The sequence below is a fragment of the Podarcis bocagei genome (assembly GCF_964188305.1).
Source record: "Podarcis bocagei genome assembly, chromosome: 3".
NCBI lineage: Eukaryota > Metazoa > Chordata > Lepidosauria > Squamata > Lacertidae > Podarcis > Podarcis bocagei.
Genome location: NC_138127.1, coordinates 55,338,602 through 55,356,071, shown reverse-complemented (window position 1 = coordinate 55,356,071; position 17,470 = coordinate 55,338,602). Strand labels below are relative to the sequence as shown.

Genomic DNA, 17,470 nt, shown 5'->3' with positions numbered 1-17,470 from the left:
CTACCTGGCTATTGGTTTTTGCTGCTTGCAAATTAGCCTGTGCAGTAGAGAGACCATCAAAAAAGGCTTGGTCAGCTACTGAAATTCCATCTTTGGTACCTTCAGGTAGAATCTGAAAAACAGAATGCTGCTGAAAATACATTTCTAAAATAAAATGTCAACTTTATATTAAAGAAAAATCACACTCTGAACACACTCAGTGACTTAATGGACTCAATGGACTTAAGTTCTCTGTGAGACGCTTTCAGATGGCATAGTGTGTTTATGGCTGAAGACAAGAGACAGGACACCCATCACCCTAAACACTCATATTGATTTTAATTGTATTTTTATTGCTTCTTTTGTTGCTTATATTGTATTCTATTATACTAAAATATGGAATTCAAACTGTAATACAATAAAATCCAATATGTAAGAAATTAAAGAAGCAATAAAAATACAATTAAAAATAATGCAGCATCTAGCACAACACATTGTGACTGCTACAAGAGGCAGAAAAACCATTAAATGATTCACAAAGATGCTCAGCAATTTTCAAATGGTCCCTGTGAAAAATGTTTGAGAACCACTGCCTTACTGTATCACTCCATGTGCATGCACTGAACATACAAGATGGGAATAAGCCCTGTTTCATTCCATCTTCCATTTAAGTAAGAACAAACTACTACTTGTAAGTAAGAACAACCCTAATTCAATGGAACTTGCTCCCAGGTAAGTGGAGTTAGGATTGCAGCCCCAAGCAGACTGCAATTTGGTTTTTAGTGTACTATAGGCCTCTTATATGTACAAACACAGAAACAATGGTGTGATACTGTATCTCACTTACTGACTTACAAGACTGTATGTTTCCAGTTTTAAAAAAATGGTTATCTATCTATAGAATACGTAATAATTTCATTTTATCTCACCGATGAATATCATTTTGTAACTTACTTCAACATAATCTGTGGGAACAAGTCCTCGTTCTCCTTTGCTGTTTTTGCCTTCCAGCCAGCCTCCACCTACATCCTACAACAAATAAAAACAAATGTGTTAAGTAGTTAAAATTATGAAGACAATAAATTGTAAGTTTAGTTATTTTAAAGAAGTGCATTCCAAATGTCTTTTTAGCATATTCATGTTTTCTTAGTATCACGTTTTTGTTCCAAGCTTCCTCCAAAGCACAATGGGGTCTCCCAATTAATAGAGCAATCTAAACCCCTGATACAATGTGCTGGAAAGTTTTTAATGCAGCACAAGTATCCCTCCACTCAGAAGCTACTGCCACTGCTATCTCCAAAAGCTGCAGTTGATGACCTCTCCACCCCCCAAAAAAACTCAGGATTTCAGCAGTGGGGCTGTGCTGGCATAGGATTTGCTGTATACTGAGGGGCTCTACTGCTGATCCAGGCTTCTTCAACATGACAGCCTAGGAGCCCACACAGCAAAAGGGCATTGTTTCCTGCACCCCCATCTCTTCTGTCCTGGCTGGCATGAATGGTGGAACTGTTGATGCAGCACACCATCAAGTCCCACCACTGCCAGTCAGGGGATAGCATTGCAGTCTTATTATCACAGCCACCATAGGAGCTAGGTCAGGTTGAGAGACAGTGAAGGCAGTCTATTTCATAGCTGGATGAAATTCGGAATTTGAGTCCAACATACAACATCATATTGGCTCTATGAAAACCAGATGCAGCTACATACAGCTGCAGTCCTACACATGTTCATTTTGGAGTAAACCCCGCAGGTCAGAGTTTAGGTTTGATCAGTTCAAGTTGGATCTATTAAACTTGCCAGCAATTTTAGCTGGCAGATTTGATGGAAGAAGATAAACCTACTGAACTATTAATTTTTCCATAGTTTTTTTTAAAAATTAGATTATGAATTTTGTCACTAGGAATGCAAACAAAACACAAACCTGAGCATGTTTAAGCAGAAGCAAGTCCAGAATTCAATGGGACTTCCTTCCAAGTAAGGCTACATTTAAGTTATAGCTCCAATATCATTATATCATATGTATGTTTGCCCAAGATATATTTGCAACTTTGAGGCACAGTTCAAAGAACTATTTGTAACTAATAAGTCTATAGAATTCCAGTCTCCCCACCTTAGAAAAATGCATAACAGTGACCAACTCTTTTTATGGCTTCCTTTTAAGTAAGTAAGTAAGTAATGTATCTATTAACTTGGAGGGTAATGGCAAATCTACTAAGACAGAAGGGAAAAATGCAAGTTGTGTATCTGTAGGTTTCAGGTTCAATAATATGGTAAATACTTGATGTTTCTACACCAAAATTCCAGGAAGTAGGTTTATGTATGGTACTTTGATTTCCACTGACTGCATCTTACCGGATTGGTAACTGTGATGATTTCTCCTTCATTAACTGTCAGCTCATTGTTTCCAGGTTCAGCAGCAAAGTCATACATAACCCGAGCCTGTAGATGTGCAAAAACTATATCAGTGACAACACTTCTGTGTTTAGTTAAAGGTTCATAGCAAACATTTGTAGGAAACCAGAGTTCAAAAGAAATGACGTAACAGCAGAGAGGAATTGGTGACACATCACTTGTTACGGTTAGCACTTTGAAAAACTTGGAACTCCAAAAATTTATGTAAAACCTGCTATCAGTAAAAATCTAAACTGAAGACACAATCAGGTCTCAAGTACCAAACCTGATTATTGCTTAATTTTCTGAGGAAATTTAGGAATCTCTCCACCCACCAACCAACAATCTCAAGTCTACACTGTCCACCCAGCCTTTTAAAGCACCTTCACAAGGACCAGAACAGAAGTTTGAATACCACATTCAACCTAATTAGTAGCTCACAGCACTCTTATATATCAAAATGCCCTCACTTAAGTCTGAGGATTGATCTCATAAAATTTGTACTTAATGGATGCATGACAGCTCTACCATAAATTGCTCTCCATCCCCAAGGATGAGCAGTGTGGGGCAGAAATAAGGCCCCTCATCCACATGATGTATAGCTAGTTGTCCAGTTGTAAACCTTTATGGGGTGAAGTTTTGGTAATTACAAAGGCCTGGTTAAAAAGGAAAGTTTTTGCTTTGTGGTTGAAGAGATAATTTAGTCCTGGAAACCTCATATTATTTCAAATATGCGATTTTTGTTGTTATTGAATTACATCTCTGGTATTTGGAATTTAATGTCATGCATGGTGCTTCAAGCACCATAAGGAGAAGTCATCACCTTCTATACAGCAATGGATTAACTATTTGATCCCCTGTCCTATCCTTATTTAAACTAGCAATGTGTCAGTATGCGAAGATAGCATGTCAATTTCCACTTTTAGTTTTTGTATGAATATTTATTTGCATTATTCAGAAAAAAATATTGCTGAGATCAGGAATCAACAAAATCTACAGCTCTCCACTCATTTATGTACCATGAGTAGGGAACAGGAGTCAACAAGGTCTCTTTTCTGCCTATGGAACTAATTACAGTGGTGCCCCGCAAGACGAATGCCTCGCAAGACGGAAAACTCGCTAGCCGAAAGAGTTTTCCGTTTTGGAGGTGCTTCGCAAAACGAATTTCCTATGGGCTTGCTTCGCAAGACGAAAATGTCTTGCGAGTTCCTGCGGGTTTTTTTCCTCCCCCCCCCTTTTTCTAAGCCGCTAAGCCGCTTATCAGCTGATCCGATAAGCCGATAAGCCGCTAAAAGTGCTAATCCGTCAATGGGCTTGCTTCGCAAGACGAAAAAACCGCTAGACGAAGAGAATCACAGAACAGATTATTTTCGTCTTGCGAGGCACCACTGTACTTCACACAAACAAAGAAGTGGAACAATAACTCCAGGGCTCTGTTTTTTATTATAAAATATACTTATATCCTGCCCCACAGAGCATACAATCTAAGATTGGACACAGGAAAAACAACTAAGGGGAGGGAAAGGGAGGTGGAGGCAAATGGGAATGCAATATGCAGTTGTTTCAGTTACATGTGCTTAGGCTTAATTACAGGTTTGGTTTCAATCAAAATTGGTCCCCAATGTGGCTTACAAGAATCGTGCATTCTGTGTTGTTGCTGCTCAGTTAAAAACACAAGAATAAGTTGGTTTTAAAAAAATTAAATTAAAGCCACTTACTGAATCTTCATAAGATATACTATCAGTTTTCTGGTTTTGTCAAATGCAACAATGTTTATTAGGGACTGGCAGCACCCTAAGAAGTTACTGTGAATCAGCAGCTGAAAATTATATCTTGCTCTGGCCATCTTATACCCATCCTCCATCTGCTGGACTCCACAGCATCTGGTCCTGATAAGGGTGTGTTTCTTAGAAATGAGCCCTAACAATGCCTTCAGTTGTGGCATACACTATTTAATAGACGGCTGTGCTATTCATGCTCATTTCCATGCTTTAGTCAGGGATGGGAACTTGATCCAACTGGCAGGTTTCCTCCAACCCTGTAGGCCAACTTTGATCGGTGGGCACCTATTTATCAATCAGCTGAATCATTTTTATGGCAGATGACAACTTAAAAAGGGCTCACTGAGCAGCTTTGAAGGCTAGCTGCAGCACCAATCAGTTGATTGGTGATGACAGGAAGTCCCACTTACCAAGAAACTGACCAGGCCCAGAAGTCAGAGATTCCTGACTGCTTCTTTATTAAGTGTAGACTAAAACGCTGAGGGTGTTCTACTGTCAGGAAAAACAGGGCAGTTCATCTTCATATTACAGTGGTACCTCAGGTTACATACACTTCAGGTTACAGACTCCGCTAACCCAGAAATAGTGCTTCAGGTTAAGAACTTTGCTTCAGGATAAGAACAGAAATCGTGCTCCGGCGGCGCAGCGGCAGGAGGCCCCATTAGCCAAAGTGGTGCTTCAGGTTAAGAACTGTTTAAGGTAATGTACAGACCTCCGGAACGAATTAAGTACTTAACCCGAGGTACCACTGTACTGAAGTGCCTTATGCATGATAAAAGTAAGTTGCAGCAGTGTCCTTCTCATAAGCTGTTTGAAACCTTGAAAGCTATTGGGTTGTGGAACACAGTGGTGGACAGTGTTGCTAGCTAGTCAAATTTTGACTGCAGAAACACATGCTGATAATGCTGTTGTGTTGTATAAAGTATTAACAAGAAGACTCTCATTCTGCCGGTATCATGCTATGAAAGAATTCAGTAGATCAGGTGATAGTAGAAAGTTGTCCTTACTCCACTTCCCTTGTTTTGGACTTTTTGCTTGTATTAGTAGTGTAAACCAGTAATTCGTGCGTGTTTTCCATTTGCCTTGAGCTCCCCAATTTCCTTCTCTACTAAGTTCATTAAATATGTACTTTCAGAACTTGCCCTAGTTTTGCACATTTCAAAAATGAAATATTGTTAGAATTAACTTTTGTTCAGAAAGTATTTGTTCACTACAAAACCAAAAACTAATTTCTTGGTAGAGCATGAAACTCTTAATCTCAGGCTTGTGGGTTCAAGCTCCACGGTGGGCAAAATATTCCTGCATTGCAGAGGGTTGGACTACATGACCCTGGTGCTCACTTCCAACTCTACAATTCTATGATTCTATGAAAAGTACGAGTCCAAATTAACTACATCTTTTATAATGTAGCATGGGAAAGATGATAAATTCTGCCTAATTTTTATGTAGACCATATATTGTCCACATTTATTGCCTGGATGATTATGTGAGCCTTGTGCAAGGCACAGATGTTATTTAAACAATTATGAATATACAAACATATTGTAGTAAGGAATTCATTCTTAGCACATAAAACTGGTTGGATTACTGTCAGGAAACCTGCCTGGGTGCTTCAGAAACAAATAGGGATGCCACTCTGGGAAACAATTACTAGCACTGTTGAGTGGAAATAAACTCTTCAGCAAAATGTAATTGCAACATGTTCCAAGTCTTTTCCAGACACAAAAACATTCTCAGAATGATATTTTTCCACATGGTTTCTAAAATCTCACTGACTATGCAGAATACATGCCTGCTGAAAATATTTTTTAATGCTGTTTTAACCACTGTTTTACAAATGGACTGTATATCTAGCTGTGTGTCAGCGGCGGCTCAACGAATGAAAGGCCACGTCAGAGTCTACCTCAGCGCGGTGCGGGGACTGTCCACTCAGTCCCCGCACTGCTGGAAAGCCGTGTTGGGGTTGCTTGCCACCCCCTACTGCGCTAAGGAAAAGCAGACTCTCAGCGGGTTTTCAAATGGCCCTGCGGGGGGACTCAGTTGGGTCCTGCAGGCCCTAGATTGAAGACTCCTGCTCTAATGAGTCAATAAAATGAGCACTGTTCCAAGATGTTTTGCTCCTACATTGTTTTCTTAAGTTCTAAATTATCTTGGAAGAATATTTTTTTTAAAAAAAACTGCTGGGCTTCACCAAGCCTTTAAAAAACGGAAGGAAGAAATCTGTTCTGTCAATTAAGGCCAAAGCAAAGAGTTTCATTCCCTACATGCAAAGATTCCTTGCCCTAACCAAAAAGAAATAAGGGGGGTGGGGTGGAATCCAGCACACAACCATGTTTATGGAAATGTTGGGTTACCAGCACAGCAAGTAATGCCATTAAAGTTGCAGGGAAGATAACCATTTTCAGGAATGAACAACACCCCATATGGCAAAATATACTATTTCTATCAGTCAGTAGCATAATGGAGCAAAAAAGGACAGCACTTTCACAATTGTTTTCTTGCTCATCCTTGCAACAGGAAGAGACTGCAAGAAAAAAGAATGACTGTCTAGGATACATAGTACATCCACATGAAGTAGAAGCAACAATGGGGCTCTCAATAAAGCTTCCATTAAGCACTAAACACTGGCCACACTCACACACAACACTAAGCCAAACCAAGGCATAATGTGAATAGACTGTTCCCAGGGAGAAAATCAGTCACTTTGCTGTTCCCCAGTTTTTTTAGCTCAGTTTGGCTTAGCATGTCATCTGAATCGTGGTTAAGCTCTCTTTTCCTTAACTATGATCTGTAGTCAAGGATTGCCCTAGGGTTACAGATCATGGTTAAAAAGGAGAGAGCTTAACCATGATCCTGGGTTCAAGTGACAAACTAAGCCAAACTTTGAACAATAAGGACCAGGAGGGTGGAAAGTAGATGCAAGCTTGCCTCCAAGAGACAGGATGTTCATAGAGTCCCTGCAAGCCGTAGTTTGGCTTATTGCATGGGCAAACCAAGCCATTATCATTTAAGAGTCCCAAGCAATGAGGAAAGGGTAGCATAGCTCAGTGGTAGAGCATATGCTTTGTAAGTAAGAAGCCCTGAGTTCAATCCCAGCCATCTCCAGGCATGGCTGGAAAAGACTTCTGAAACACTGTAAAGGCACTGCCAGCTGGCGTAATAGACAAAAGTGAGCTAAATTGACCAATGGCTTCACTCACTGCAACACAGCTTTTTATTTATCCTTCATTAAGTTTGATATCTCCCCTTCAAGTACATGAGGGCTGCTTACAATAAAATATCAAGCCGAAATAAAATAAGCTAAAGACTGAAAATCTATAAAAGCAGGATAAAATTAATATTAGAGTAGAAAAGACAAAGAAAAATTTAAAAGCCTAAGGAAAATAAAAATGACATTACCTGACAACATCAAGTGTACTTTTCTGGGGAGAGCATTCCAAAGTCCTATGCTTCCTACCATGTGAAATAGTTCTGATCGTTCTTATAGGACATGGGAAAAATATGGCATGCTATCACAAATGTGTCCTAGGAAACAGTCTAGCATAGGCCCTGCCGCAATTCCTGACACTGCTGCAGTTAGGTTTTGAGAAAGGAGGCCTTCAGTTCTTTGCATCACCAGAAACCTGACTGAACTGAACTTTGGCATGGCAGGGTGGGCTTGATTTTCCTTTGTTTCAAAACCTTTTTTCCCTGACTCCATTCGTATCGAGCTGAAGGAAAGGGGAGGGCTCACCATCATGAGTTCTAATATACAGTAATTGAAAAGTATAAAGTCACCATCTGGCCAGAACAAAGGAAGATTGTAACTGAAGTCATGTGTTCATGTTCCAAGGAGATTATTTTTGTATCATCTGAAATCATGCTCTACATAAAATGCTCTACATAAAAATAATTATGTTTTATCCAGATGATATCCAATTTTCTCAAATTTATGCCAAAGAAAAATAACTTCATTTCAATAATGGAAATGCCCTTTCCCCTTAACTTGTTACATAGGGATGCAAACAATGGCACTTGTTAAGAATGGTCATTTCTCAACAATCATGAAAAAAATGAGGTGTGCTTGTTATTCTCTGACCACAAGATATTGGCAAAATGTGGTACAATTCACATTTCACTGTAAACGATAGTTAATGATACACAGTTGACTCCCCTTGGTAAAGCATTATGTCTGAACTGGGGATTGTGGTTCATGGCAAGCTAAGCTTTTCGGTGTGCCACAACACTTCCAGCTGTATTGTGTTTGTTCAGCATGTCATTGGAAATATACCAACTATTGTGAATTCACAATAAATTAAGAGGATCCAAAACTTTTATCCCCATGGACCACTTGAGTTTGGCTGGGGGTCTTGGCAAACAACTTAATGGTTCTTCTGTCTCTTGCAACAATTGCAGGAACCTGTGCTAGATGCTGTTATGATTTTCAATTGCATTTTTATTACTTCTTTTATTTCTTATGTTGTATTGTTTTGTATTGTATTAGTGTTAGAATTCTATAGAATTGACATTGTAAAGGTTCTTCACAGACAACAAACTACTGTAACTAAATGAAACTTAGTCTATAGACCACAGTTTGGAAAACCCTGCAATAAATGTCAAAGTTTTGAGGTGTTATCAAACTATACCACAACAAACTAGCATGGTTACCTCACTAGAATTAGCTATTTACAAAAGCAAGAGACTTTGCTTGCTTTTGGGGCACCTACTCTCAGATCACAGTAGTGTAAATTCTTATATTTACTGACAGAGTTGATGGAACGATGGTCCAGTTTTGCAACAACCAGCTAGACTAATAGCCTATACAGTGGTACCTCGGGTTACATACGCTTCAGGTTACAGACTCTGCTAACCCAGAAATATTACCTCGGGTTAAGAACTTTGCTTCAGGATGAGCACAGAAATCATGCTCTGGCGGCGCAGCGGCAGAAAGCCCCATTAGCTAAAGTGGTGCTTCAGGTTAATAACAGTTTCAGGTTAAGAACGGACCTCCGGAACACATTAAGTACTTAACCCGAGGTACCACTGTATTAGTCTCTTCTAACCTTATGAGATCCTGACTATCCTAAAAGACATGTCCTCAAAAAGGGCAAAACCCCATTCTTGATTATGGCAAGAGAAACATTACCTCATTAATAGGAGGTTTTTAAGAAGAGGTTGAATAGCCATCTGTCATGGATGTCTTAGCTGAGATTCCTGTATTGCAGGGGTTTAGGCTAGATGACCCTCGGGTATCTTCCAACTCTGCAATTCTATTATTCTATATGTCACTTGCTCACCTAAAGCAAACAGTTTCCCAATTGCAAGAGCCAGGTCATCAAGTTGCACCCACCTCTCTCAGGTTAACTCTGGACGCACATGCTTACATGAAAATTCTACATCATTGCACATATAGTACACTCAATTCACACAGAATGTGAATGAGAATTACATGGGTAGACTGAGTTGTCTGTCATTTAGCTTTACAGAGCCATTGGTCTTTTCAGCTTTGAGAAGCACATATTCGCAGCTAACCATTTTAAGTTTCTGCCTGGCATTTTTTACTGCCTGTATCTTATCATCCATGGACTTAAATGCTGAATTTCAATTTTTGAAATAACCAGGTTTAAATATCACCCAATTTGTTGTTTAAAATAGCACTTTAATTTTTTTAAGTTAATTTTTGAAAATGTGAACATTGCTTCAGGTACCTGCAACTCATATTGAGAGTCAATAATTCAAGAATGTAAACAAAGCAGACTATGAAACAATGTAGCACAAGCCTTTCATTTTTAAGCTTTTTATTATTCCTGAATGCTTCCCAGAATCTCAGATATATATTTTTATTTATTATTCACAGTACAATTTCACGTAAGCAAAAGATAGGGCAATCCTCATTTGACTTTAGAAAACTAGCCAAATAAAAGGATGCAGCAAGCTTCTATGTTTACACAATGAAGTTGCATTTGTTTGGCACTGAAACAATGATCCTTCACTTCCTTTCAACACTGAAGTAAGCAAGCACCAATTGGACTACGTTTCTGCTACTGCCTAAGCGGAAAACCTTCAATAGATTTGGCTTTCAACAGCTGGCAAGAGGAAATTCACATTGCACTCTGGTATTAAAAGTGCTTTGTAAATATATTTCCATGCCATACTGGAAAGGGACATCAACAGAGCACAGCACTATAAATCTGCAAAAGCAAGCAATAGCTTTAGATCTCCTCAAAGTGTCCAAAATCTAGGCATATACTTCCACTGATGAATAACTAAGATAAGATTTTTTTTCCACAGGAGGCATTAGACTCAAGAAAAAGTGCCTATGCAAGTCAAATAGCTTATGAATAGACATGTCACTGTACCCAGGCTCTATCAAACAGGCACACAGTGCATCTCAAACTTTGGCTTCTCTTCCAATCTTACTCTACCCTTTGGCCCCTTCCCTCAGCTGATTGGCGTTTTAGTGCACAGAGTCTGTGAGCATGTGCATGTGAGCATGTCCACCACTTTGCGTAAGGACTCACAGATTGAGGCTGAGAGACTAAAAACTTTCAGCAGGAATTCCTTCCTTCCTCTCATCCCAACTCATGCCAAGCTCAAGTACCACTCATCCAATGAGCTCTTCACTGGAATGCATACAAGAATGACTGCAGATTATTTATTATCTTTACAGCAGTTCCTTCTCCACAGGTGTCTGGAGTCCTTCAGTAAAAATCTACATATGCCCCATTTTAAAGCAAGCCAGTAAAGAAAAAGTTATAGCAAATTCCACTGAGTGGTGGCAAGTGAAACAAAACTGCATTTCCAATTAGTGGCCTTTCTCTCCCGCTCTTCTTTTTCTTAAAGGAGGAAAGCATGTTACTTCATCAACTTTTTACTCAACTACTGCCAAAAGATATTAAAACTATCAAAACAGTTATTTTTATTTTTGTTGATTTGTTGATTATTCAGCTGTCATTACACTATAATATTATATTATCTGGTGTCTAGGTCCAGACAAGGAAAGGAACTCAATTAAAATAAAACCAGAGGAGCAAATTAAAAAAAAAACTCTTCCATTCAAATTTTTGCTGTAAAATGGAAACCACTTGATTTCCACAGCTCTATTCACAATTATTTTTAAGACCTCATAACTGCACATCCTAGACTAGTAATAATACAGAATACCAATAATTTTCATAATGAAAGTGTAAGAAAACAATCTACCTTGGTCATATACTTTAAACTGAGAACTCATGCTGAACTTTAAACTGAGAACCCACACTGAAGGAGTTTCAATACTCTTTCTGTGGTTATTATACCTAAAAACACCACTTCAAAGGAAAGAGCTATCTATAGCCATGGATGAGGTAAGAGTATTACTCAGCAATTGTTCCTTGTGACTAGTTTTTTAAAACTTTGTCTTTACTCATTTTTTCCTTTCCTACTTGAATGCTGAGTACTCAAAAATAAAGGATAAACTACAAAGAACTTGATGCCTTTCTGAACATAAGGATCAATTTAATCAGTACTTATATCCAAGTTCTCTCTAATTTACCTTTCCTTTTTCAGTACTCATAATTCAAGCAGGAAAAGGAAAAGGAGTTGGGACCAACTTTTAAAAACTTGTCAGAAAAGTAACACGAGTGCACAATATGGCCTGAATTGGTCTGCAATAAAGAAGTGGACTGAGGCCCATTGTGATTTATCTGATTCAGTCCTGCTTATGCCATGGATACAGTAAATCCACAGATATATTTGCTTTGGCATCTCGTCTATAAAATGGGATGAGTTGCCTGAGGGATATTGCAATAATAATGAATTCTGTAAAAACACTTTTGCAAAGTTAGAGCATTCCACATCACAGACAGCAGTAATAATTACAGTGTTTTAGAGAGTGCTAGGCCTGTTGGTCTTTTGTTTTAGTTTCTGAAAGACTATTTAAGAACTCCAAGAATTAAACCACTTAAAAAAAAGTCAACAGCTTTATCTGGGTAACAGAAGCGTCCAAAAGCATGTCTAAACTAAACATTAAAATGCCATTCTAAAGCATATGCATAAACTGAGAAGCAAACATGGTCTCTTTCTTTAAGGATAGATACACCACATTTCATTTTCCCCTCATCATGTGTAGGTTGGAAATACTAGTTATAAATATACACGTGATCAAAACTAACATATGATGTAATCAAGGAAAGGAAAAAGGACGTATTAAAAACACCTGGTGGCCAATTTTTTACTGCTTGATCTTAGAACTAAAAACAGTAACAGAATGAAGTAGCTGTAGAATTTAAACATTTACAGTATGAAAACAGTACTGATTTTTAAAAATAAGTTTCCACACAGACTATGCTAACATCAATCAGCTGCTGCTCCCTTGAGATATCTTAGCACTTTTCCCCGCCCCAGAAAAGTATTTTTGAAATGTTTTCTTGCAACCCAGAAAGCACATGTAGGCTGTAACTCAAAACACACTAGTAGGAAAGACCAATTGAACACTTTGGGTTTGCTTCCTGGTAAACATGCATAGGACTTGGCTGTTGGGATACTACCAGTTGTAATGCCTGCATTACTTCAAGCAACTTTTCAGAATTACAAAACGGAACAGATACTAGCACAGGGACAACCAGTTAACACGCACTGTGTACAAAATGTGATGACACCTAGGAATGGAGTTGGGAAGCAGGTTTTTTCTTTCTTCACTGACACATATTACTGTCTTCAAACCCTGAACTTGGGGAAAAGTTACTCATGGAGGAGTTTGTCTCCTAGAAGAGAGGAGCCTTTTAACACAGCGAGTCATTCATTTCACTGTTTACCACGGATTAATGAAAATATCGCCAGTGGAAAGAAAACTCTTTCCAGAGGCACTCAGAAGTTTGAAGGCTGCTCTTCGCCAGCCATTCCTCCCGTTTGCTGAGACCACAGCGGAGAGTTGTGCTGGAGGCCCAAACGCACGTTTGCCCGTCTGCTTGGAATAGATTAAACTGTGCCAAGTGACTTCAACTGGGGGGGGGGGATGCCCCTCAGACGCCGCCCTCCGCCATGCCCCGCTCCTCAAGCCAGCAGCGGACCCCGGCGCGGGCGGGCAGGCAAGCCAAGAGTCCCGCCAAAACGCCCTCCGGTTCCTCCCAACCCCCAGAGAAACGCGCCCCACTTGCGAGCCGTTCCCTCAGAAACTACACCCCTCACCCACCCGAGTTATTTGAAAACAAACAAAAAGCGGGCGGCGCTGGGGAAGGGAGGCTGCCGCGTGCAGGGCTCGCTTTCTGCTCACCTTGGTGGCCATGGCGGGGCTGCGTGTGCCACCCCCACCAGCAGGGAATGAGCTCCGGGGGGCTCCTCTGGGTCCCTCCTAGTGGGCCTCGGCGCTGGGGGAGGAGAGAAAGGAGGCGGAGGAGGAGGAGGAGGAGGAGGGTGGCGGCGGTGGCTGCCGCGGCTCCTGCGCCCTCAACCAGCCAACCAGCCCCCGGCCGCCGCCTCTTCCCCGGAGTTGGTCGGGCTCCCCCGGCAGATGGGAAGGCGAAGCAGCTCCCGAGCTCACGACAAAGCCGAGCCCCCTGCGCTTCCTTTCGCCTGCTTTTCTCTTTCCCTTCGCCTCTTCCTCGTTCGCTCGCCCATATCCAGGGGCGGAGTTTCACGGAGGGCGTCCCGAAACCCAGGCGAGGGAAGAGGGACGGGAAGGAGCCGCGGAGCAGCCCTTTCCGAAGGCAACCCGCCCACCGACCCACCCTTCGCCGCGCGCACGTGATGCCTCCCGAGGCCGCCGCCGCTGCGGGCAACTTCTCCACAGAGAAGAGCCGTCAGCGCCCACATTTTGGTCCCCGTCGTCCCCACATCCCGCCTCTGCCGACGTGGTTAGGACAAGCCCTAATACTCGTCGGCTAAACTTTTTCCGACAGTGTTAAGCCATAGCATCGAAGTGTCTGTACTGATCCCGTAGCAAGCAGCAGCAGCAGCAGCAATAATAATAATGATTTCGAGCAGCAGCTAAAAAGCTGCGCAGTGTCCCCACCCCATGTCTCCCGTGACACCAGCAGGGTTAAGGGAAAACGCACAGCAGATCCTCAATTTGTCAATTGCATAGGAGGAGCCTAGAAGGTGCGGTGAGGGGACCCGTGGCCTATCGGATGCTGCTGGATCCCAGCTCCCATCATGCCTGACTTACGGTATTTGCTATGCTGGCTGGGGCTGATGGGAATTGTGCAACATCTGGAAGGCTAAAAGATCACCCATCATTGCTTCTAGCACACGTGGGCTGGCAGCTCACATGTGGGCCCCGATTTCTTCTTCAGCCTTGACTGCTGAGGAGTGCTCTAGTAATCCAGTGCCTTCACAGACTAGATTCCATCTGCATGTAACAATTCTCTGCTCCTTACAATGAACTAAACTCAATCCTAGGCTGTTAGGTATTCCTAAAACACCTGAAATAAGTTGATCAACTGCTCATTGCTTGCTCCTTAATCTTAAATACAGTGACTTGAAGGGACACTCCCTTTAATGTATTTCATTACAGCTTTACGACATCCCCCCCCCCAAGAGTGCTTCAACTCTTCTACTGTTGGAGGGCGAAAAAGTCATGACAACTGCAGATCTCAGCAGAATGTGGAAAACAGGCAAAACTTTTTAAAAAGTTTAACTGCGAGAAACCGGTCTGACACAGGAAAAGCAACCACATTTCTCCCTCATCTCATGTAATTTCATATTTGTTCCTGTTATGTATTGGGTTTAACACATGTTATGTTACAAGGCGCGTTCTAACCAATTGTATAAGCGTTGGTAGACGAACACGCCTTGTAACATAAACATGTGTTAAACCCAATACATAACAGTTCCTGAAAGTGAGATTTCTCCCCTGCTGAAATAAGGTACCGTAATTAGCAGATAAGCCTCAATTTCAGTCCTGCCACCTTTCTAGTCTTTTGCTACTAAAGCTGAGTTCCATAAAGATTTTATGATGGAAGCGTGGGGTGGAATCTACTTGGTGGGCAGGGACACATAGTGGAGGTACTTTTCTTTATGTTTCACAACATGAATTATTCTAGTCCAGGAGCACTGTGGCCTACTGAGATGATAACCAGCACATCATAGGATATGTGTAATCTAAAGCAGAGAGTTCTAAAATGATTTGGGGGGCTATATTCTCCACCCAGCAAATAAATGAACGTGTCCTACTTGCTCCATTTTGTGGCAATGGCCTTGTTAAGTTGTGACAGAGATACAGTATATATCAGGATGTTCTGTGGTTCATATTTCAGGTTGAAGAGGAATGTTAAAAGTGATTCACTGATTTATCAAAACTGCCAAAAATCTTAACTTCGTGCCACTGCCCATTTAATCCAGTGGAGGAATCTGATACTTGGTGCTTACCAACTCTACAGCCTCTAATGATTATAGAAGCAGAAGAGAGCTGAGTAAACACTGTCAGGTATGTTATATCTGCTAGTCATCATCAGCATGTGATGAACACATAGTGCAGTGCATGATGATATCACATAATTACATCATTATATAATGACTTTTTAAAAATTCATCCAAAATCAGGTAAGATTTTTAACACAAAGCGAAGAAAGAGCCTCAAGTGCCCCGAGCAAAGTGGTTTTAGAAAATATAAAATTAAATCAAAATTGGAAGTTCAGAATTGTTGAAAGCTGTATGGATACCAGAGAAGGTGTAGGATTGCTAGTCCCACCTTTTCTGGCAGGGCTCCTGTCTTTAAGACCTATGTTAGAGGCTCCAAGTGAAGCATTTCTTGTCAGCACATCTCCATGGTGGGGAAAGCTAAAAATAACTGATCAGTAATTTAAAGATGATGATTGTAACTTTTAATCACACAGACATAACAATCCGTTAAAATGAGTTTTGCAGTGCAAAATGCGGAGCAAAACTTGGTGTTACTAATTTTATCAAGGAACCTGAGAGTCATGCACTAACCATCTACCTCTGCCCAAGAGGGAATGTAAGTAGCAGCCATACCTGCGAAACCACTCCAGTTTAAGACAAAAATAGACAGGTACAGGTTTTTCACCATTTGTTGCTCTGAATGTTCTTTTTGTCTGATGTAATATGTAACTTACAGTGTAGTCTTGCTATACATGTCTACTCAGAAGTAAGCCCTGAGTTAAATGGGACTTACTCCCACATGATGGTGTATAATTGCAGCCTTAAGCATTTGCATCACTACAGAAACCAGAACTTTAAAAATAGATACAATGAACTATGCAAAGCATAAACATTCAGATATAGTCATTTCATCCTTTTGAAGAAAAATAAATAAAATTAATACTATGAGACTCTAAAGCATATTATAAAAGTATAAGATCCTGCTATCTTTGCAACCCTACCTTCAGGTACAGTCTTTGTTGTGAAATCGAGTTACAAATTTATTTATTTTTGTGAATAAAAATAACTGTGTATGAATTGTTACTAATAAGAACACTTTCCTTATTAGTAACAATACACTATTTTTATTCAGTGCTCTAATCACTCATGTATGTCACCCTATTTAAAACTCCCCCAGAAGGAAACATTAACGTCATGGTATTTCCTTTTAAGTACTGTATTTCATCTGAGTAAATTTAGCTTTTCAGATAGGGCAGCAGTAGTACAAAGCAGCCCCATCTTCCTCTTTCATAATTTCCCCCCATCATTAAGAAGGCATTTGTTGGCCTGATTACAGCCTGCAAAGGATCCAAATACTGGTCTGCATTTTAATGAATTGCCTTTCTCTGTGCTTTTATGCAGATATAAAATGACAACAATTCTACAAAGGCATTTTTAATAAGCTGACAAACTTACACAATGAAATTCAGGTTTTAATTGTAGAGACTGGAGGCTGTTACATATTTCCAAAATAAGACGAGACAGTGTTTCATGTAATTTTGAAATATTTTATTTGCAGGACAATCTCACCTGTGCCCAACACAGGTTATTGTCAGTTTTTGTTATTGTCAGTGCTTTTTTTCTAAAAAAATGTTTGGGGTACTCTCATTTTCCTACTGATATTGAAATAATGCCCCTCAATGAAGCCAAACTTATATTCACAAAATGTTTAGGTGTATGCGTACCCCTGCGTACCCCCATAAAAAAGCACTGGTTAGTGTTGTGTACATAAGGTTTTTTAAATAATAAAGTTCAGCAGAATCAGAATCATTACAGAAATACCTTTTCTGGAAAAAAAATTCCATTGTATGTATGAAATAAACATATTGACATGAAATTTCCAGCAATAAAATAATTTTGTAAAACCTATTGAGTCTTTGTGGTACAATATATTCTTGATACAACATTTTATACTCAAGGATAACACAACCAATATGTTTGTATACAGATTTCCAATAATGGAAGATGAAATTACGCACAAT

The 17,470-nt window shown here is 40.2% G+C and overlaps 1 protein-coding gene across 3 annotated transcripts in view; it reads right to left on the bottom strand.

Moving 5' to 3' along the window:
- Positions 1-15,530, bottom strand: part of SNX9 (sorting nexin 9) — a 46,334-nt gene extending 30,804 nt beyond the window's left edge. For 2 of the 3 annotated variants that reach the window (XM_081187436.1, XM_081187438.1), the window contains exons 1-4: positions 13,384-13,699; positions 2,332-2,418; positions 934-1,008; positions 5-112 (exon numbers count right to left, since the gene is read on the bottom strand). In XM_081187436.1, coding sequence (XP_081043562.1) covers positions 5-112; positions 934-1,008; positions 2,332-2,418; positions 13,384-13,395 — 282 coding nt within the window. In that variant the 5' untranslated portion in view covers positions 13,396-13,699. Of the gene's footprint in view, positions 1-4; positions 113-933; positions 1,009-2,331; positions 2,419-13,383; positions 13,700-15,476 lie in introns of those variants that run through there. The other variant, XM_081187437.1, reaches the window with a different exon arrangement.
- Between the last annotated feature and the right edge of the window lie 1,940 nt (positions 15,531-17,470).